This window comes from Chionomys nivalis, chromosome 7 (genome assembly GCF_950005125.1).
Source record: "Chionomys nivalis chromosome 7, mChiNiv1.1, whole genome shotgun sequence".
NCBI classification, from domain to species: domain Eukaryota; kingdom Metazoa; phylum Chordata; class Mammalia; order Rodentia; family Cricetidae; genus Chionomys; species Chionomys nivalis.
The window spans coordinates 53,636,176-53,659,178 of record NC_080092.1 but is presented as its reverse complement, the minus strand read 5'-3'; the positions used below and the strand labels follow the sequence as shown (position 1 = coordinate 53,659,178).

Below are 23,003 nucleotides of genomic sequence, written 5' to 3'. Positions count from 1 at the left end.
GTTTGTTCTTAAGCTAACCAGTCAGGATATTCTCAGCTTGAGCTAAACATAGAGGTTTAGAGAGGAATTGGGGTGGGGGGACTTCAAAACTCAGGTCCCCACAGAGTTTCCAGACAGCTGTCCCTGAGGCCACATTCCAGCTCACCTGGTTTTTTTTCTCTGAGAACCAAGCAGTACACACAAAAGACTCCGCAGTCACATCTGTAAGACAGTCTGCTTTCCCTGGCAGCTGATCACAGTCTGTGCCCTAGGAATCAGGATTTGGAACCTGAAACACATAGAGATGAGGAGTATCTAAAGGATGCTGGAGAAGGAGGCAGATGCCCAGGTCCTCTCATGCAGACAACAGTCCTTTCTGTAAGATGCCCTTTCTTAGTTGAAGCTTCTAGAAGTTTCTATCATTTGCTCCTTTAACCGATATGTGGGAATGGCCCTGCTGAGACCAGACAGTGTGGGGACATTGCAGGGCCCCACGAGAGCAGCAGGGTGTCATCTTGCTTATTCTCTTCGGTGGGGAGTTCCCTCATCCTCCACGCTGACCCAGCAGCCCCCAAGCCTCTCCTGTTTGCTTCCCGCCACAGTTGACTGGGCCAGGAGTGGCTACTAATGGAAAACTGGGTCAAGAAGTCCCTCTCCTGAGGAATTTGGGCTTGGGAGAGAAAGCTACCTTTCCGTCTGGCTGCTCTCGTGGATGACAGCTGTTCTCTGCTATGTGAACCGGAAACGAGAGAGAAAACGTGGCAGCCAGTGTACCAAGACAAAGTGACAAGAGCAGACTCACTGCCCCACCTCTGGAGCCCCTCCTTTTCTTCTGCAGGCATTCTGAGACCCCTGCGCCCCGCCAATCACCTCATGTTGGCCATCCCTGTACCTCCTCCTCCCAATTGCTGACTTCCAGGGAGTTTTCATGTCTCACACAAAGAACTGCCACAGGCCATGGCTGCCTGACTAGAGGAGCAGGCTGGGAGGGTCGGGTAGGGCTGAGGCCACTCTTGAGTGTGATCTCAATAATAGCTGCAACTTGGTGGGAATGGAAAGGACATTTGACACAGTGGTATAGCGTATGCAAAGTCCAAGGAGTAAAAGAGGCTGATGCTGTTTTTAGAACAGCAAAAATTGGGTCTATTTGGGTCCCTAGGAAATATTTTACGATCTCAAATCCAAGTCAAGTAGGGCTTTGGACAGACTTACACGTGTATTGTTGATAATGCAGTCACCAACAGCTGTGGGATACTTGCTATGTGTGGCAGTGCAATCTGTAATTTCTGTTTTATAGGTGGGAAAACTGAGGCCTGGGAGGGTACCAAACATAGGATTCATACTCAAGTAGGCTGCTGGCCCTTTAGAACCATGGTGGAATTTAGTAGCAAGGGTGCTGTGGGTGGAAAAACTGTGGCATGGTCGGCAATTAGCTCATTGTGGCTGAGGTGTCAGAGTTAGAGTCTGAGTGTAAAGTTTCCAGATCCCACCTGATAGTCTAATACCTTAATCCCAGGGAGTGACCGATACTTTAAAGCCCTAATCCTGGGGAGTCTGTTTCCTAAGATGACTCACACTCCCTAAATTTAACTCTGCCTTAAGTTAAGGGGGTGGGTAACCATAATCCCAGATGGGTGCAAAGCAGGTCTTTATCAGTGACTTAGCTTTCCCGAAGCAGAAGACACCACACATACCACACATCAAGTGAAACCAGCGACTTTGTTCTGTGAGCCGGCTGCTTTGTAGGCTTTCTGATCACCTCAAATTGTGGTGCACTTGACTGCGGCCTGTGCATGCCTTCTACCAGCACAATTCCTCCCCTGATGATGAGTGCAATGGGGAGCAGGCATTTTGCTCAGGGAGACCTGTGAGTATACACCACTGTTGGCCTAGGCAGTCAACAGTGGGATCTGCCTCCGCCATCTCTGGGCTCCATCAGAGGGAGAGAAGCACGTGTCTTAGTGGGGAGATGCCTTTGCGATGGGGCCCCAAGGTGCACGACAGGGAGATGTCCACATGGTGGGTACCCCAAGGTGCGCGGCAGGGAGATGTCCACATGGTGGGTGCCGCAAAGGGTATAGCGGACTCCAGATGTCAAAGAGCAGACACTTAATGAGTAGGCGAGAAGAGATGGCTGGTTAAGGTTAGTTTAGGGAAGAAATGGCTGAAGAGATGGTCTCTGTAATATGGCGGGTGGCAGCAGCCAGCAGAAACAAATGATTCAATATACCTTAGGAGAATCAGATCAGCAGCTTGGTTCAGAGCAGCTGATTTTCCCAGAAGGGAACCCATTTATGCTGCTCCCAGGTTTCAGGACCAAGGAATGAAGAAAAGAAATACAAAGGAAAGGACTGTGCTCCTGGGTATGGTGGAGGGGGAAGTTTACCGTAGACGAAAGAGCACAGCCAGAGGCAGGGACATCTGGGAGTCCAGAGTGGACATGACCCTGAGTCGGGTGAGGAGATGGGGGAGAGGGGAGCCAGGAACAGCAGCCAGAGGCCAAAGGTACAAAAGGGGCAGGTAGCCAAAATGACTGGATCACATAGGGTAGAGTCTGTGGGGGAAGGGGAGTCCAGTCCCTGGGATGGAGAGTTAAGGGCAGGGGGCAGGATATGCCAGTCATATCCTGTAACAGGTAGGGACTGAGGGATGCTGGGAGAACTTGGCAGGCAATCCCGCTTTGATATGTTAAATAGGCACCTCAGCCATTTGTCCAGGGCAAGTGGCAGTCACTTGAGATGAGGTGGCCACTCAGAGAAAGGCTGTTGCTGGAGCTGGGAGAGCAGTACCACCATCTCTAGCCTCTCACTTCTGTCTGTGCTATCTTCCACCCGCTCAGCAAGGGAGAGCTATGAAACTTGGGAAATTTCTTTCTGGAGTCCTCAACAGCCAAGAAAGGACACTTGTCCTTCAGGGTCCAGTCCCTTGTTTTTAGGCAGGAGCTGAGGCACAGGCCATGGAGGGATGCTGCTTACTGGCTTGCTCTCTATGGCTTGCTCAGTCTGTTTTTTTTTTTTTTCCATCATTTTAAATTAAATTTTTTTAATTTACATACCAACCAGTTTCCCCTCCTTCCTCTCTTCCTGTTCTCTCCCCTCACTTCCTCCATCTACTCCCCCTCCATTCAGAAAGGGGAAGGCCTCCTATGGGAGTCAACAATGTATGTCATATCACGTTGAGGCAGGGCCAAGCTCCTCTCCCTGCATCAAGGCTGGGCAAGGTATCCCTGCATAGGGTATAGGTTCCAAAAAGCCAGTTCATGTGCCAGGGACAGGTCCCAACCCCACTGTTAGCTGCTAGGGACCGCACAAACGGACTAAGCTACACAACTGCCATCCACATGTAGAGGGCCTAGGTTGGACCCATGCTTTCTTATATAATAACCCAGGACCATGAGCCCAGAGATGACACTATCCACAATGGCCTGGGCCCTCCCCCATCAATCACTGATTAAGAAAATGCGCTACAGCCGGATCTTATGAAGGCATTTTCTCAATTGAGACTTCATCTTCTCTGATGACTCTTGCTTGTGTCAAATTGACATAAAACTAGCCAGTGTGGGCTCATACACACAAAGCAACTTTATTTAGGTACAATGAAAACAAAATGAAACTATGAAATTTGTAGGAAAATGAATGAATCTGGAAAGTATAGCATGCGATAAGGTCACTCAAAATCAGAACTCTTGAAGCCACGCGCTCTCCTACGTGAATCGTAGCCTGTAATGTACACATGCGTGAATACAAATGAAGGTAAATGTGGGTGAAACTTAAGGTATTAGGAGAGAGAGCATGGAGGATGTGTGACGATGACAATGAGGGGTAGATCGGGGCCAAAAGGACACCTGATGTTAAAGAAAAGCGACTGGAGCCGGGCGGTGGTGGTGCACACCTTTAATCCCAGCACTCGGGAGGCAGAGGCAGGCGGATCTCTGGGAGTTCGAGACCAGCCTGGTCTACAAGAGCTAGTTCCAGGACAGGCTCCAAAACCACAGAGAAACCCTGTCTCGAAAAACCAAAAAAAAAAAAAAAAAAAAAAAAAAGAGAGAGAGACTGGAGGGCTTTACAAGGGGGGCGGTGACAGGGGAGGGTGAGGAAGAAGAGTCATCAAACACTTTGTTTGAAAATGCTGTAAGGATATCTAATATTTGATAGGTCATTTTTTTTTTTTTTTTTAAAAAATGAAGACACTTTAAAAGACATCAAAGGAACAGAAGAAATACCCATGACCCAGCCCTAGGACCCAGAGGTCACTGATGACCAGAGGCATATTGGTATCATCGCCGGGCAGTGGTGGGACATGCCTTTAATCCCAGCACTCAAGAGGCAGAGGCAGGTGGGTCTCTGTGAGTTTGAGGCCAGCCTGGTAAGAGCTAGTTGCAGGATAGGCTCCAAAGCTACAGAGAAACCCTGTCTTGTAAAACCAAAACAAACAAACAAAAACCAAAAACCAAAAATGACGTCATCATTGTAGACAAGTTGAAAAATAAAGGAAAACAAAAAAGACAAAAGATACCCAACAAAATTCTACTCCCAATCAGTCTTTGTTACAACTCTTACAGATTTTAAAAATGTCTTTAGATGTGTTTTATATGATAGATATAATTCTAAGTGTAGAGATTTGTGTTTTTCCTCCATCTTAACATAGCATCAGGGCACACTACATTGCAGATTCATTTTGAACATGGGTGTAACTGGCACTTCTAGTCTGTCTTTGCAACTAAAAGGAGACATAGGTCAAGGCGAGGCAGGATTCTTTCACAGGGCTGATAACCCAGCATCTGAGTTCCTTCCTTCTGTGAGAAGTTCTGTCTTAAGGTGGAATGGGTTTGCATCATCCATGGACATACTGGTGGGTTCTATTTGTGTGTGTTCAGGCCCAGACAACCTCAAGGTCAGGAGGCTCTGACATGAAGGTCAGCCAGGATACAAAGCATTTCTTGTTGTTGTTTTGTTTTTCCAGGGTTTCTCTGTGTAGCCCTGGCTGTCCTGGGACTCACTGTGTAGACCAGGCTGGCCTTTAACTCAGGAATTCACCTGCCTCTGCCTCCCAAGTGTTAAGATTAAAGGCATGCATCACCACTGCCTGGCTACAAAGTATTTCCAAATGGTAAAGTCCGCTGGTAGAAGGTTGGTTCACTGTCTGGCCGCACCTACTCCGGAAAGCAGGAGTCAGACTCCCTTAGCAGAAAACTGTGGCTAAGTGGAAATGTCTAAAACCAACCAAATCAAACCAAACCAAAAACTACACCAAATGACAAAAAGCAATCAGCCGGGATTGGTGGTAAAGATAGCACTTTAAAGACGCTTGGGGCCTTGCCATCACCAGCAGGTCCAGCCTTTGCCAGGATGTTCATGAGGGTGTGGAACTGACAAAGAAGGAGAGAAGAAAAAGGGATGAGGGCAAGGGAGTCCCTAATGTAATTCCCTGAGAGTCGCGTTTTCAGGTTAAAGTGCGTCTAGATGTCTTCCTCTGGAGAGCACTCTTTACATCATGGGGTAGGCGATGACAAAATAGTTAAGTTCTGAATCGATCAGCTTTCTGTATTTCCTGTAAATTTCCCGTAGGGTCCTGTCCTCTTCATTCGTCTCATATCGGTTTGTATAAATTCTCACCTGTGCCGATAAAGAAACACCAGACACACACACACACACACACACACACACACACACACGATGACTACATCACTTAAGATCTGACAACCATCCAAATGCATCTACACACACAATTAATGGTTGAATCAGAAAAACCCTAAGCACAGTTTCCCTTGGTACCCATGAGGGCTTGATTCCAGGATCTCCTTTAGAATCCACGATGCATGCATGGATGCTTAAGTCCCTTATGGAAAATAAAACAGTGCATGCAAATTATCTCTGAGTTGCTTATAATTCTTACTATAATGTGGATGTTATGCTTAGGGAATAATATAAAAATGTACATCTTCAGTAAAAACAAAGTTGGCAGGCTTCATGGATGTAGAACCCATGGGAGACAGAGTATAAGAGACTTCCAGATCCTGCCTGTAGGGCTGGTCATCTCCCATGGACAGATGCAGGGGACAGTGTGTGTCTCGTATGTGTTTCCTGTTCCAATTTCCACCCCTCATCAGAGCAGACGTGCCAAGTCTAGGTGTCCCCGCTTCAACCCATGTGAGCAGCTGAGGGTCCTTACCTTTAGTGTACGCAGGGAGCACTGCCTCTCCTCCTGACTCTTCAGGATCCGCTCCACAAACGTAACGTCCAGGAAAGCCCAGATTTTGAAGTAAAACAGTTTTCGACAGGCCAGGATGAGGAGGTGCAGCTGCTCGTCTAGTGACTCGTGGTTGTTGTTGAACTCAAATGTTAGCTTCTAGACAAGCATGGGAGGGAGACGGTGGGGAGAAGGGGTCAGAGGTGCTGGTACTGCCCAGAGGTCTCCAGTGACTTGTCAAGTTTGGTTCTTCCCATCCCCGCTTATTGCTGAACCCAGGAACCAAGGGGCAACCTATCTACTGCTGTGAGCCAGTGGGCAGAGGCTGCCTGTCGCCAGCAAGACACCTCCTGGCTCAGGCTTCACAGCTTGACAATAGGGAAGGTGAGCTCTTTTTGGTGGACAGCCAGCCAGGAAGTTCCCGCGTGTAGGCAGTGAATAGCGGTCTTGCGAGGAGGTGCGTGGGAGGCCTGAGAGTGCGCTTGGGAACATGTAGAACTTTGATAAAGAACTAAGTGACCATGTAGTGGGAACGGGGATAGCTATGTAAAATGAAAAAAGATTATATTAAAAAATCCTAATTAGGGGCTGGGGAGATGGCTCAACGGTTAAGAGCACTGGCTGCCTTTCCAGAGGTCCCAGGTTCAAACACTCCCAGCACCCACATGGCAGCTCACAACTGTCTGTAACTCAGTTTGGATCAGGAATCTAACACTCTCATACCAATGTGCTTAAAATTAAAAATAAATTATAAAAAAAAATCCTAATGCCGGGTGGTGGTGGAGCACGCCTTTAATCCCAGCACTTGGGAGGCAGAGGCAGGCGGATTTCTGTGAGTTCGAGGCCAGCCTGGTCTACAAGAGCTATCTCCAGGACAGGAATCAAAAGCTACCGAGAAACCCTGTCTCGAAAAATCAAAAAAAAAAAAAAATCCTAATTAAAAAAAGAAAAAGAAGAAAAAAGAAGCCTAGCCAAGAACAGGTAGCAGGCTTTCCTGTGAACAGTAGCCCCTCACAAGCCCCAATTACCTGCAGTGTGTTCCGGAAGGTAGGCAGGAGATCCGTCAGAGTGGGCCGCATGGACCAGTCTGGGTCACTGAAATAGCAGCTTCTTAGGCTGATGCTCCTGACTGGAATCTCCTGCAGCAAGATCCGGACTAGGCGCTCATACTTCATGACTCGCTCAAAGAAGAAGTTCACCTTCAGGTTGCTGGCCTCCCTGGCCAGTTTTGCCCAGGACATGCCCCAGACGACCTGGCCATGGGGGTCGTGAACGTGACATTTGATGTTCATGGTCCGGAGGGTGCCAGCGTTGTTTTCACTCAGGGTCTCGAGCAGCTCATCGGAGATACAGTTGTAGTTGAGTGTTAGGAAAGTCAGGTTGTGGAATGTGGCCATGGCCTTGTTGAACTGGGAGCTGCCATAGACGGCCAGGTGATGGCTGAAGAAGTCCTCGATGTTGAGCTCCGAGGCCAAGTTCTCATTCCGAAGGTAGCTCAGGGAGTTGAGGATGTGACAGCCTTGCTCCACTGTCAGCCGGGCTCCTTTCAAGCTAAGATGGTCCAGGTGTTTGCCCATTTTCTTTAAGAAAAAACTCAGGCTCTTGATGAGCGAGCCTCTGATGCTGTTTCTCCAGACCATTCGGTCCAGCTCCAGGTGCTGGATAGAGAGTGACTTCAGACGGTTGTTACTCTTGCCGAGGCATGACAGGAGGCCTCGCATGGTGACCTGGAACTTCTTGGTCAAGACGGCATTGTAAGGGTTCAGGAACTTGATTTCCAAGTGTTCCAGGTAGCGGCCGAATTTCTTAACATACCAGAGTGCTGACTCAAACTCGGATGCGTGTACCCTCGATGGCCTCCCGCTGAATGTGATGGTCCTGTATCGCCAGAGGTCAGCTGAGTACATTATCTGGTTCCACTTTCTGCAGACCAGGGCAGCTCTGGACCTGTCCCTGTCTCCCAGCCACCAGAAGATACGTCGCAGGCACACATCTGGCAGAGCGGCCCAGCAGCTCTGCTCTTGGGGCTGGATTTCCTCACCTTCTTTGTCCATCTAAGAACCCAGATGTACAGGGTAGTAGTGTGGTGAGCAGGGCTTCCCAAAGCGGGGAAGGAAATGCAGTCACGTGTTCACTGTGAGGGGTAAAAAAGGAAGACTGTTACCTGCCAAACAGAGCTCAAACTCGTGTGAACAAACTTTCTCTGCACTTCGACTGTTCTGATCAGGCACTGTGCCAGATGTAGGTGGTTCATTGACGAATCCAGGACAAGCCCCACACCTGTGGAGACTGCATACAGTTCATCCAGGGTCACAGGCCAGCACACAACTTCAGCACAGCGAGAAGCTGCCTGTGGTGGCATTCTCCTGTAATCCCAGAACTCAGGAGGCTAAGGCAGAAGGAACAAAAACTCAAGGCTAGCCTGGGCTACACAGTAAGTCCCAGTCACCCTGGGCTATGTAGCAAGACCCTGATTTCATTAAAATGAAACAGCCAGTGAGTGTTAGCCCAGCCAGAGAAGCCGGGGTAGGGGTGGGGATAGCACAAATTAAGTGACTAGTTTCCCTGTAAGGAGGGCTGCTCCAAGGAGGTGACGCTGGAGTCCAGCTTTGAAGGATGGATGGAATTTGCAAGGCAGATTAGGCTGGCTGAGTGGCAGAGGAAAAGCTGATTGTGTTATAGGCAGAGGAAACAGTGTGTGTGAAGCCACAGAAGTGTGAACATGTGTGATGCATATTGGGTAACAATTGTTTTCATATCTTGAACTTGTAAATTCTATTTAACAACAACAACCCAAAACTTTGCTTGTAAACAAACTGTGGTCAAAAGGTAATATGGAAAGATAAAAACAAAAAACAAAACAAAAAAACAAAACCCAAAGCTGGGGTGTTGCTTGGTCATAGAGTGCTTGACTAGCTCACTCAAAGCTCAGGGCTTGATCCCCAGCACTGCATAAACTGGGCACATAGTGCTTCCCAGACGGTGTGTGTGTGTACACGTGCTGTGGTGTATGTGTGGAGGTCAGAGGACAGCCTCTGATATAGGTTTTCACCTTCCACTGTGTTTAAAACAGGGTCTTTTGTGGCCTTTCTTCTGTTTACAATTTCTCTTATTTAGATAGCCTGGATTAGAACTACAAGTTTATATGGGTCTTGGAAATGGATTCAAACTCATGTCCCTGCACCTGTATGCCAATGCTTTACTCACTGAGCCGTTCTCTGTTCCTGAGTTAGACTTTTTTTTCCTTTGCAAGGATTCCCCAAATAATAAACGATACTCCCAGTGGCAGGAGATAATGGGACCTAATGGCCTGTCAATTGCTACTGGGATCTTAGTAAATTTCTGTGTGCCTCAGTGCCTAGTCTGTTAATAGTCATTCCTTTCTCCCAGTTTTGGGAAATTTAGATGAACTGATGCAGGGAATACACCTAGGAGATAGAAAGTGCCGGAAACTCTGTAAGTTGGGGTCAAGGTACTTCTGCATTTTCTCAGTGAAAACAGGGAACACGCGCATTTTGCACATAGAGAATCAGAGGGCTTTGGGAGGTTAATAAAGGTTCCTAGTGAGAGGGTATTCTAAGTGTATGTATGGGTGTGGAATTCGAACCTACGCTAGAATTCCCAAACCTGGGTTTGGTCCACCATAATATGACATAGCTGCCAACCAGCGAGGGAAACTTAAGGCTGTCCCATCACCCGGCGCCCCTCCCACGCGGGCCTCGCGGCCGCGTGGGACCACAGCTGCCCGCCAGGTGCGTGGGTGCCTCGCGCCGCCCGTTACCGGCTCGCTGCGCCCCGCTCGGGCTGCAGGGACGCCGAGCGCGCCTGCCCCTCCGCCCGCGCTGCTGCTCCCACGCCGACTCCGAGAGCAACCCGGGCGGCACCCTGCGCTCGCCGCGGCTAAAGCCACGGCCGCCTTTGTGACGCGCCGCCACCCACTGGCTCTGCTAGAGCCTGCCGATCTCTGGGTCCCAAACTCGGAGTTGCCAGAGCCAATGCTGGCGAGGGAAGAGGGCGGGGAGGGCGCGACTCAGACCCATCTGAAAAGCGCTAGGGGAAGGCAGGAGGCTGGAGGGAGGCGCATCTTGGGCTCGCCAGGTGCCCTGCTCTTATCTCTGCTCGCACCACCGAAGAGGTCTGATCCCAACTTGATGCTCAGGGTCGTTTTCCCCAGTTTCCCTCCGGAAGCTTTGGGCTTCCATTCCTGTCCTCAGATGAGGATTCCTCCCACGTTAGCCCAGGGCCTCCACTCTCCTATCCTCAGATGAGGTAACCCCTTAGCCCCAAAAGGTGGGCTTCAAATTGAGTCGCAAGCAGATCTGACTTGAACCTAACAAAGCCTGAGCTTAGTTCCGGTTCCCATCTTCCCCAAGGTGGCGCACACCTAACCCCACCCACCTTGCTTGGTGAGTAACCTTTTTGCTGAAGTTCGGGGGCTGCAAGTTGACTATTCTGTCTGTCCCCAGTGAAGTTGTCACTTATCCCTTATTTTACTGCTGAAGGCTTCTCCTGCACACCTCCCTCCCCACCCTATCACCCCCCATTCGCTTTGTCCGCCCTCCCCCTCCAAAGTGAAAAACATACCACTCACCTCAAAGGAGATGAAGAAATAGTTTATTTTGGAGCCAAATATTTTCTGAAGCCCAACCATTAAAGCCTGTCTCTTTTCATAAATAAAGGCCACCCAAAGTGCTGAGAGTGACATTGTGTACCCTGCCCTGAACTAGAATGAGACGCCATTACCCCTCCAAGGCCCAGGGGGCATTGTGGAAGATGGGGCAGAAAGCTTATGAGAGCCTGGGGATTAGGGCCTGGATAGAACGCTATAAAATGTGTTCTTCTGGATCTAGCATGGCCATGGCTGTTGCAAACATGGGCACATGCCAGCTGTGGTGACCTGCGCAAGACCTGCATATGCATGTGTGTGCTAGTATGTGCATGCACACACGCAAACACGCACGCACGCAGTAGGAAGGGAGGGTTCACAGGAGTCGGGTTGGGATGAGGGAAGGCAATGGGATAAGTATGCTTACAAAACCTTTGTAAACATATGAAACTGTCAAAAATTAAAGGGCAAAAAATCAATTACAGAGATTGGTAAAGAAAACAAAGTTGCGACCACCACGCAAGGAACCAGGGAAGCCAGGGGAAACTGGAAATCTTCTGAGCCATAGGGCCTCTTTCCTCCAGAGCTAGCTGCTGCTCCTCAATTGTTTTTCTTTCGAAGAGCTAACCTCAGGCACTTCTCCTAAAGAAATGAAAATAGATGTTAAAAAGTTTCAAGTGGGAGGCAAGTTGCTGAGTATGGACTAGCTTTTCTGTTGTTTCTCCCCACCCGCTGGGGCTATCAAAACCTGCACGCTACCAGCTACATCTTAGTCCCTCAAATGCTGCTGGTCTCTGGGTGTTCCTGTCCCTTGTTCTAAAGCTTGCCTGACTGAGACTGGGATGAGACTGCATCGAAAAGACTTGGGGTAGTGGTTAATGAAGGAGCGGGCATCATGGGCGAACAGGAAGAGGTACATGTAGGGTTTCTGTGTAACCACTGAAATCAGTGAGCCACATTGTTTTTTGGTTAGCACCAAGTCCTAGGACTGAGGTATAGAAGAAAGTGTATAGCAACACTCCCAAATACTCACGCTTGCATATGGGTATATCACAGGGATTTTGAGTAAAATACACATTAACTTTTGGTTGCGGAGACTCAAAGGATTGCTGTGTGAGAGAAAATGGTGCTCCCTCCATAAGAGTCATCTTATGGGGGGGACAGGACAAGAAAGTACTGAAACAGAGGCAGGTGGAGCAGTTTTAGGGCTCTGCAAAGTCTTGAGAGAAAAGGTGAAAACGGCTAGCGGTCTCTTTGGTGCAGAGCAGTGGATTTTGTAGCTCCCAGGTGTGCAACATTCCTGCCCACCTTTCCCACAGGTTGATTCTTCAGTTAGATTTTCCAGCGTAGCTCCCCAACCCCAGGGGTGCTGGTTGAGATCTGCTTCTGCCCACTACGGGGGCTCCGTCAGGTAGCAGGTAACTTAAACACTGACATAAATAAGAAGCACCCAGGAACATGGGTGTCAGCTGCTGGCCAGAGAAGGCACGGGGCCTCCTGCTTGCTTGCAATTCCGTAGTGAGCTCTAAATGCGTTTTCATTCTGAAATGCATTTTTCATACTGAAAATGGACCATAATGGTTGATTTTTTTTTTTTTTACAATTTCTCAGAACATGCTTAAATTAAAAATAGTCTTCATTCCTTTGAAATTCAAATTTGGTTGGGCATAAAGTATTTCTACTTGCTATGTCTGGCAAGGATGGAGAAAAGTATGGAAGGAAATACCCCACTACAGATGAAATCAGTTCATTTTTTATAAAACTTACACATGCATAAATAAATTAGAAAAAAACCTCCCTTTCTGAAGGACTGCTCATCTTATAAAGTAATAAAAGCAAACAGCAGAGTAATAAATATACCAAGATAACACACGGTTGACAGACAATTCAACCCTGTGGCACGCGGTAGAGAAGATAAGGTTTTGAAAGGACACCCGCAGGCTGCTGAAATTGCTTCCTCGGCGATGTGACTGGGGACATGGAGCAGGTGGGGAGATTTAGCTTGTGTGTATATGTGTGATGCTGAGGAATGAACCTAAGGCCTTAAGCATGATGGACAAATGTTTTATCACTGAACTATATACCTAGTCCGTTCTCCCCCATCTATCTGTCTGTCAATCTATCTTCTATCTATCTATCTATCTATCTATCTATCTATCTATCTATCTATCTATCTATCTATCCATCCATCTATCTATCATCTATCTATCTATCATTGATCTATCTATCATCCATCTATCTACCTATCGTCAACATAGGATCTCACTATATAACTTAGTTGACCTTGAACTCACCATGTAGCCTGGGCTGTCTCAGTCTTCCTTTTTTAAAAAACTGTGTGTGGCGTTTGCATGTATGTGCAGATATGTGTGTGAGGGTCTTTGGTATCTTTTCTTGATTGTGCCTCTGCTTTGTTTTGGGCCAGGGTCTCTCACTGAACCTCAAAGTCACAATTTCAGCTAGACTGTCTGGCCAGTGAGTGCCTGGGACCCACCTGTCTCTATTCCCCTGGCACAGAGTCACTGTGCCCGGCCTTTGCATAGCTTCTGCAGATTTGAACTCACATCCTCATGTTTGCCCAGCGAGCTCTTTAACCATCGAGCTACCGCCTCAACGGTAACGGTCTCAGCTTCCCTCAGTGCTACGATTACAGGAATTCACCACTAACCCTGACTGACTGCTGGTTAGTTTTTTGTTAACTTGACACAGCCTAGGGTCATCTGGAAAGAGAGACCTTGATTGATAAAATGCCACCATCACATTGGCCTGTAACAAATCTGTGGGCCATTTTCTTGATTAATAATTGCGGTGGGAGGTTCCCAGTTCATTTTGGGTAGTGCCACCCCTGGGTTGGTGGTCATGGGCGCTTTAAGAAAGGAGGCTGAGCAAGCTTTGAGGGAGCAAGCCAGCAAGCAGCATTCCTTTATGGCCTCTGCATCTATTCCGTCCTTCAAGCTCCTGCCCCGACCTCCCTGGATGATGGACTATAAGCAGTAAGGTGAAATAACCCTTTCCCTCTCCAAACTGATTTTGGTCTTAGTGTTTGTCACAGCAAACGAAGACACTGAGGTAGTTTGAAAACTAGCTTTTGGTTGACATTACCAAATAATGTCTATTATAACAAAATTTAGGCTTTCTAAAAGACAGGTTCTCTTTATGTAGTCCTGGCTATCTAAGAATTCTCTATGTAGAGCAGGATGGCCTGGAACTCACAGAAATCCACCTGCCTCTGCCTCCTATGTGCTAGGGTTTAATATTTGTGTTTTTTAAAGTGGCAGACTACCGAGTCTCTAGCCAAGAACTTAAGAGCATGCACTTTGGAGGCTTACATTGTAAAGTCCCCCAAATGGTTCTGCATCCCCCCCCCCCCCCCCCGTTTTCCTCATCTGTAGAATAAGGGTAAAGTAGCCTGTACTGCCTATAAGGAAGGTCAGCCATGGCCGAGCGCTGCAACACTTGTTACATATTGTAACAATTGTAACATACGCGATGGTTGACCTACTTCTAATGGCAACTCGCATTATTACAAGAAATAGTCTTGGGGGCCCAGAAGGTGGCTCAGTGGGTGGAAACGCTTGCTATACAAACCTAGCCACGCCTGGAACTCTTAGAGGTGCGGGAGATAAGAACTGACCCCACAGAGTTGTCCTCTGACCTCCGCATGCTTACTAGTGTGGCCCTCCTCCTAATAACAATAAAATCCTAAGAACAAAGCTTTCTTTAAAAAGATGATAGTCTTGAATGGGGAACTCAGGATGAGGGAGCCGGCTATAAACCTGGGTGTGCTGGAGGCAAGCCACCAGCTGCCTTCACATCTGGAGCCAGACCCTTCTGCTCTCCGGCTTAAGCTGCCTATCTCCTCCTGGAAAGAGCTCACTGACAGCCCTCAGCTTGGCTCATTTCCTCCAGGCCTTGGGGTGTTGCCCTGTGGCTGGGCCTGGTACAGTTGCTGACATAGAGAGGAGAGATCTAGTTGTACCCTCAAAGGTGACCCAGTGACTGGGAAGTGACACAAACCAGGTAGCATGGGCTGGAGAGAATGTGGCTGGGCACGCAGAAGCAGGAGGAAGCATGGGAGGAGCTGTCCGGCCACCACACTGATACACCATCCCTCCACCCTCCACCCCTCCACATCCCCCATCACCCTCCCCTCCAGGCTGGGTAAGATACTGCCAGGTGAGGAGGCCGCAGGGTTGAGGGGAGAGCAAGGTACCTGGTGCGGATTTAGGATGGGCAAGGGCAGTAAGATGCCACACTGACGGCACCTCCGCAGGATGTCATAGGCTGCTTCATCGCCCGTAGGAAGAGCAGCCCTCTGCTGCACTGCAGACTTCAAAGGCAGATCCACGGCGCCATTTTGGTCCTTTGTCTCTTGCTTTCTTGCACTGTTTCTAATTTTTGTCTTTGGGCGAACATCTTTCTTCACTGAGGATGTTTGATTTCCAGTCACCTGACTCGTAAGGGACGGAGGAAGGATTTTTGGCTTTCCATCCTGAAGATATGTCACAGTCCTTGAGGCTGGGCATTGTTTCTGCAAATGTGAGTGATGTGTGAGCTATAAAAAGTGACCTCACCTGTAATAACTAGTTGGACAATACTGCTGAGATAACCTGAAAGGTTCTCCCTATAAACACTTAGAAATGCCGGAGAAGGGGCAGTAACGTGGCCCTGTGAGTAAGAGTGCTTGCTGTCGAGATGGAAGACCCGAGTCTGATTCCTGGAGCTCATGTAGCAGAGCAAAGGAACCTATCTCCACAAGACCTTCACTCGGCAAACACACACATGCACGCACACATGCACGCATGCACTCAGTCACACACACACACACACATCAATAAATGTAAAAAGATTTCATGCTGAATAATACAAGGCAGACATTCAATGTTATAGCTGACTTTGTTAAAAGAAAAAAGACTCAGGTTGCAAAGATGGAGGTCTGAATGTGTCCCTCTAGAATCTAGGCTTGGGGGACAGGAGAAATGGCTCAGACATAAAGGGGACTGGCTGCTCTCACAGAGAACGCAGGATGGTTGGTTCTCAGTACCCATGTCAGGCAGCTCACAATCATCTGTAATTCCAGTTTTAGGGATATAATACCTTCTGGCCTCCACACACACTGCACACATATGGTATATATTGTACATATTGTATACATACAGATAAGCAGGCACACACACACACACACATATATATACACACACACATATATGTATATAGAAATTTGTCATGATGGCACATGCTGTTATTCCCAGCACTTGGGAGATAGAGGCAGGCAGATTTCTATGAAGTCAAAGCTAGCCTAATCTACATACTGAGTTTCTGGATAGCCAGAGCTATGTTGAGAAACCTTGTCTTCCCTGGTCCCTAAAAAATAAATTAAAATCCAAATGTTACACATATGGTCATAGGGGTCTGCACTTTCAGGAGGTGAAGGTCATAAAGCCCCTTCCCACATGAATGGGACTGTAAAAGAGGCTTCAAACAGCCTAGCTAACTGCTAGCTTGCTCTTCTGCCTCTGCATTCAAGGCAGCAGTAAGGCCCTCCCTGGACGCCAAATACTTACACTCTGAACTAGGATTTTAAGGCTTCAGAACACTGAGGCACACATTTCTGCCATGTAGAAATTACCTAGTCTGTGGGGGGGCTCTATAAGACAAGAGGTAACTTGGCTCAACAATGCACTAAAAGGCGCTTAAGGCTATGGAGGGCTAAGTCAGGCAGTACTCTTCCGTAAAAGCAACGAGCCAATCAGCTGCACCAACGGACATCTTCGGAGTCCCCTTTTAATACTCAGTATGCTGTCAGAAATCATGGAAAGATGGGAAGGCCCCTTTGGTCACATCGGGGAGTTCACAGCTAAATAACATATGGGCAGAAAGTCTAAAAGTTCAGGGCCCAGAGAGGACCTCATTGTAGAGTCTCAGCCCTGAAGGTTGGTGACTGTCGGAGGTGACCAAGGCCATCAGGAGTTGTCAGGGCTGCTGCTTGATGGGCTGGGCACAAATGAAAACCAACTACGCCTGCTAAACTTGCCTAAAGAAAACCTTGAGACATAGAGAAACAAAACTAAGTGAAACCGCAAACGTTAGAACCTTTGATAACTGAGCCGCGCAAACCTGGAACTGCATTCCACACCTTGCTTTCTGGAGTATACACTGGCTTCTGGGAAACTGCTACTCACCATATGGGAGACATACTTATTTTCTGGAATCATCTGTTTGCAGTAATCACACTGGGTTCTTCCAGGAGATACATTTCCCTTCCCTGAGTGAACACAGAAACACCACAAATAACTGTTCTTGACCACGGTGGGCCCACCTCTCTCCTGGATGCTCCCATGGCCTGTGTTCATGAGCGTTAGCCATGCCTAGGCTAGCCTGGTCTTGAGTTCCTTACCCCCCAGCACCCACACAGGAGAGGACTGGCTGGACAGCCATTTTTATCACAGTGGCACTGATGAGGAGCCCTTGGTTAGCTCATGAACTGGAACGCTTGGTTCTTAGCTATTAATGCTGTTTTGGCAAGTGGTGGCACCTTTATGGGTAGAGTCTCACTGGAAGAAGTGGGGTGCTGGGTGCAGGCCTTGAGGTTTCTTAGCCCATCTCCAAGTCTTTACTCCCTTCTGTTTCCCACTGTGGGTTCAGAGTGACGGGTGTGGTGCCTCCCACTCCTGCCGCCATGCCTTAACAAGACTGTTATTTCTCAAACTGTAAGCCTCAGTAAACCCTTCCTCCTTTAAGCTGCTTCTTACCATTTTTTTTTTTTTAAATCACATAATGATAAAAATAGGCAATGCACTCTGGTGGAAAAGGAGGAGCAGACTTGGTGCTGGACGTGGGAAAGTGCAGTCTTATTTGTTTTCCCATCTCTTTGTGTGTTTTTCATCTATAGGATGATTTGGGTAGCCCTTACCAGGCTAAGATTGTCTTTGGCATGTAAAGAAAGCCTTTCATATTTAGAATTTCCCATGGCTTTCTCTCCCTCTTCTCTGTGGCTCTTATACCCTACCCCTTGTCTCTAGTTTTCCCGGGATAAGTCATTGTGTGCAGACACACAAGAAGGCTACTCCAGTTTAATGGAAACATACAGAATGGACTCTATTCTCTCCTGTGCTGTTAAGGGTTCCTGTCATTGCATCCTGCCCAGGAGAGCATCTGGCCCTGGAAACTATCCCTTCCCTCTCCATCTTCTCCCCGATACTCACCTTCCTCGGGCATGGCCTTTGCACGAGGACACACAGCTTTGTGCTGGGCCAGCACTCGGAGAACGATGGGCTGGTTGCAGTGTGGACAGCGCTCCGTCCGGCTGCCGCAGTGGAACTCGTGGACATCCAGCTTGCTGAAGTGCACGGCCAGCTCACAGAACTTGCACTTAGCAGGGTGCTGTTGGATTTTCTTGGCCTGTGGAAAGATGGAGGACATGGGCCCAACTCCCTAGGAAACTGAAGTCAATCAGAGAAAGTGCTGGCAAGGGTCAGAGGCAGAGATTGTCCTTGGGGATCGTGAAGTCTCTAGTTTGCTTTCTGTTGCTCTGAGAAATAAACAGCTTGGAGAGAAAAGGGGTCATTTCATCTCATCCTTCCACAGCACAATCTGTCATCCAGGGAAGCCGGGGCAGGAGCTCAAGGGAAGAACCTGGAGGCAGAAATCGAAGCAGAGACCATGGAGGAGTGCTCCTTACTGGCTTGCTCTGATTTGTTCTCTTTACAACCCAGAACCTCTTGCCAAGGAGTGGTACTGCCCACAGTGGGCTGGGATCTCTCATACCAATCATAAGGAAAATGCCCGTCGACACACCCATGGATCAATATGATGGAATTCTTCAACTGAGATTCTGTCTTCCCACAAGACCAGAACTTGTGTCAAGTAGACAAAAGTTAAGCAACACATGCATGGATCGTGGAGATCTCCACATCAAGCGTGTATGTGGGGTGGAGGAATTTGCATCTCTGGGGCAGAATGGTCTCCACAGTTCTCCTGGCTGCTCAGATGGAGAGGCAGTCATCAGGGCTAGGGGAATCTTTATGACTGGTCTCTCCTCCCCTCTCTGCCTCTTTCTCTCTGGTTAGTTTGCTTGCCCATAGAGGAAAAAAAATCAACTTCAGCAGGGGAGGCCTTGAACGTGCTGGTGACATAAGACAGGCCACCCAAACTGTGCTGACTGGTTTTATGTCAACTTGACGCACGATAGAGTTATCTGAAAGGAGGTGGTCTCAACTGAGAAAATGCTTCCTAAAGATCTGGCTGTTGGACATTTTTTTAGTGATTGATGGGGGGAGTGTCCCTGCCATTGTGGGTGGTGCCATCCTTGGGCTGGTGGCCCAGAGTTCTAGAAGAAAGCAGGCTGAGCAAGTCATGGGAAGCAAGCCAGTAAGTGGCACGCCTCCATGGTCTTTGCTTCACCTCCTCCAGGTTCCTGCCTCGCTTGAGTTCCTGTCCTGATTTCCTTAAGCCAAATAAACCTTTTCCTCCCCAAGTTGCTTTGATCATGGAGTTTCATCAAAGCAGTAACCCTACCTAGGATACAAACATGTGTACACAGAGACGTGGGTTCCAGTCCAAGGCCCTGGCCTCTCTTTACACAGTAGGGCTAACCATGCTTCCCATTTGAGTCCACGAGATCCTAGAGGAGGGAGACCCGGAATGGCGATCTCAGCATTCCTCCAGCACCTAGCCTAGGGCTCAAAAGGTGTTTGTAGGACCAGCTTGAATCTAAATGGTTGCCTGAGCTTTATCCTCAGGAAGATAAAGCGCAATAGAGACTGACTCAGAAAGGCAGGGAAGAAAACTGGGGTGGGGCAATCTGCTTCCTCCTTACAAGTTTCTAAAGAATGTTTAGCTTTTTAAAAAATGGATCCTTCACCTTGCCAGACCCACAGTCCCGCAGCAGAGAAGTAGAAGGGGAAAAACAGCACAGCTTCAGTGTAGCACACACACACACACACACACACACACACACACACACAAAAAAAACCCAAAACAAAAAAACAAAAAACCTTTCCCCAAACTGGTGGGGCTAAATGAGTTACCCACAGGGCCAGGGAGGATTGGATTCCAGCTACTGACCCCCAGACCTCTGTCCTGATTGCCACTTGCTCACCTGTTGGTGCACAGTGTCTGCATGCTCCTTCATCTTTGACCGTGGGATGGGTTTCTCACATTCCGGGCAAACGACCAGGGATCTCAGGCAGTGGGCCCTGTGGAGAATGCAGTGGGCAGAGGCCACATTTCTTTTGCTTCAAGATAAAGTGGGGGAGAAAGAAAGGCTCATTGTCTTAGCAGAAAGCAGGAGGTAAGCAGGAGGTAGGGCACGTTCTTCCCAGGCCTGCAGCAGTGACGCCGGTGATGCCTTCCTGCCCTGCTTGTGCTGCTGAAAAAGCAGAAAAATTCGCCGTCATAAAATAAGTGTGACGGCAGTCTACGAAGTACCACGCTGCCCAGGAGAGTGGGTGGGAAAAGAGTGGTAGGAAGGTGTTACCAGGGCAACAGGGCAGCAGGAACACTTTCGAGAGTGCTGATAGGTTTATTTCCTAGGTTGTGGGATGCTTTCACAGATAAGTAACGTATGTCAAAGTTTAAAGTGTACTTTAAACATGTACAAGTCAGTTGGGCCTGTTGACACAGGTTTGCACTACCAGCTGTTCATGAGACTGAGACAGGAGGATGGCTAGTTCCTGGCCTACCTAAGCTATGGAGTGAGTTCAAGATCAGCCTGGACAACTTAGTGAGACCCTTAAAATGCAAAGTAAAAATAGAGCTGGGGATATAACTCGGTAGAGTGACTGGCTTCTCTGCACTACCCTAGGCTCAGTGTCCAGTACTCCCCCACCTCCACAGAGCTGGGGAGGGAGGAAGGTAAAGCTTATCCATTTCCAGTTATCTCTCAGTAAAGCCATCATGGCAACAAAATAACTAACACAGCAGTCGGCGTGGCAGGCTAGCACTTCCTACACCAGTGACAACTTTTAGAATATCCAAGGTTTCCCAGCCCTTTATGAGCAAATGTCCACCCAGCTGTCTCCTGTCGCTGGGCTCTCCTGAATCTACCCAGACAGGGGCTGAGACCCCAGAGAGTCTGCCAGAGCAGGGTGTTCTCTGATAAGCTCATCGCCAGAAATGATGAATCTTTCACCCACTTACCTGAGCCGCTGAGCCGCTGAGGAGAAAGGAAACTGGAACTCCATCCCTAAAAGGCCAGGCAGGCGCCCCAGGGCCTGAGCACCTGGGTCATGGCCACAGAGGGACTGGAAAACCTCACTGCTGTCAGCCTGATCAAGCTGTCCCCACGGCTGCACAGGGTGACATCCCCTTGCTCGGCTGGCCCTCTCTGTTCTGCCTGCCTACACACTCAGCACTTCTCCCAGAGTCTGGAGATCCTGGGGAGGCTTAACCCAGTGACTGCAACAGGAGGGTTCTGCTGGGAGTCAGGCTCCCTGTACGTGGAGATGTGGTCATTGCTCTCTGCTCTGTCCTGCATGTTCTCCTTTGTCGGGTGGATGAAGGGAATAACCCCAAAGTTCCTCTCAAGGTCCCTCTCACAGATGCTGCCAGGGCCCCCACACTGGGATCTAAGCTCCGACAGGTATGAATACCCTGTTAGGGACAAGTCCCTGACTACTTAACTTCATGGCTGACCTGCCAGCCTGAAACACCTGTGCTGAGGGTGTATAGTGACACTGAGGTACCACTGACCACTCTATGCAGAGATCTAGTTTTGGGCTCCTCACCCCAGGGGTTCCAGTCCCTCCTGGCTTTCTGTCTGGTGTGCCCCTCATACTTCAGAAACAGCTTTCTCTGCTCTGCCCCTCTCCCTGGCCAGCCCTGGAGAAAGTGTTTCCTTACCAGTTCTGGCACACCTGGAAGTCAGCCTCCATAGTCCGCTCCTTTGGGAAAACAAAACTGAAAGTGTTTCCTTAGTCTGGCTCACAGCGGCAGGGAGGAGGGGACTTTCAGAATTCTCCACTTGGGGTGGTTCCCAGGTCCCTGCAGCTGGACCTGGTCCCAGAAGGCCACTCTACAGCATGCCCTGTGACCTCCAGGGTGGGGGTCACCGGGCAGGTCTCCTCTGGGTTGTACAATGGCTCCTCCCTCCCTCCCTCCCCCTCCCTCTCTGACTGGTTTCATTCCATCTGGGTCCCCAACCCTTCCTCAACCCTTCCTCAACCACTCCTCCTCTCCGCCTCTGTCTGGTCCCATCCTCCCCATGGTGTTAAACTTGAGTCTGCATCCTGAAGAAGCAGCTCCCGCACCTGCACCCTGCTTGGGCTCCAGTTTATAGTGACTGAAAACAAGGTCTGTGAGGAACTGGGTGGGGGTGGGAGGGTGGTGCAGGGTGCTGGGTGCTCAGCCTAGAAGCTTTGGGGCAAGTGTTGGGAGTGGCCGTGGATAACTCCTGAGTTTGTCCTCTGCAAAAAACAGTGATGGCAAACACTAACATAAGCCCAAGGTGACAGGCACTACAAGGAGACCTTGTCATCCTATCCTTAAATGGCAAAACTGAGGTCCAAGGGACTAAATGACCTGCGCAAGTCCCCAGGCCACATGACCCAAGGTGTGAGTCTTCTGCCATCGCTGATCCGGGTCATCTCAGCCTCCCGGAAGCTGTTTCCTGGCCAACTCAGTTACACTGGGGCTCCCGGGGGACTTAGGGTCCAGGTGCTCCTAGAAGTTGCATGCGAAATCGCTGTCATGTCAGGATATGTTTGCTCTCAAGGAGGGACCGACATCCCCAGGGAGTTGGCTGACAAGACTAGCTAACCTCACGTCTTTGAATCTTTGGAGCTCAAAGAAACCAAATTCTGTTAAAGACAATCCATGTCCAATTCCTATATGGCATAAGGGAATCAAGTGGATACAGAACAGTTGCTGGTTTCTTGTGTTTGTTTTCTCTTTTCCACCTGCAGGAAGAAGCAAGGCATCATTAATTAAATGAATAAAGATGATAAAAGGGGTTTGGGGAGGGATAGATAGTGGTATGGCACTTGCCTAGAATGTTTGAGGCTTTGGGGTTGGTCTCTATTACACACACACATACACACACACAATCACAAAATAGTATATCTCTGTGACAACTGACACATTCACAAATACAGCCAGGCACCAAATATTGACATTTCTGAAAACGGTGAAACTGTCTGTGAAACAGTAGCCACGTAAGACTACAGAGAGCTGAAGTCCTGTCGCCCAGTGACGAAGCAGCTTTTGAATGTCACAGCAGGAAATCACTTGT

The 23,003-nt window shown here is 48.8% G+C and overlaps 2 protein-coding genes across 2 annotated transcripts; both read right to left on the bottom strand.

Moving 5' to 3' along the window:
* Positions 1 to 5,465: 5,465 nt before the first annotated feature.
* Positions 5,466 to 8,222, bottom strand: Fbxo39 (F-box protein 39). The gene is made up of 3 exons (XM_057773294.1): positions 7,197 to 8,222; positions 6,151 to 6,327; positions 5,466 to 5,594 (listed from the first exon to the last, which is right to left on the bottom strand). Exons 1-3 carry the CDS (start codon positions 8,220 to 8,222, stop codon positions 5,466 to 5,468), a joined length of 1,332 nt encoding a protein of 443 aa, XP_057629277.1.
* Positions 8,223 to 10,776: 2,554 nt separating this feature from the next.
* Positions 10,777 to 21,648, bottom strand: Xaf1 (XIAP associated factor 1). Its single transcript, XM_057775543.1, has 6 exons — positions 21,617 to 21,648; positions 19,875 to 20,010; positions 17,980 to 18,175; positions 16,957 to 17,039; positions 14,988 to 15,305; positions 10,777 to 11,416 (listed from the first exon to the last, which is right to left on the bottom strand). Exons 1-6 carry the CDS (start codon positions 21,646 to 21,648, stop codon positions 11,375 to 11,377), a joined length of 807 nt encoding a protein of 268 aa, XP_057631526.1. The 3' UTR covers positions 10,777 to 11,374.
* Positions 21,649 to 23,003: the final 1,355 nt, after the last annotated feature.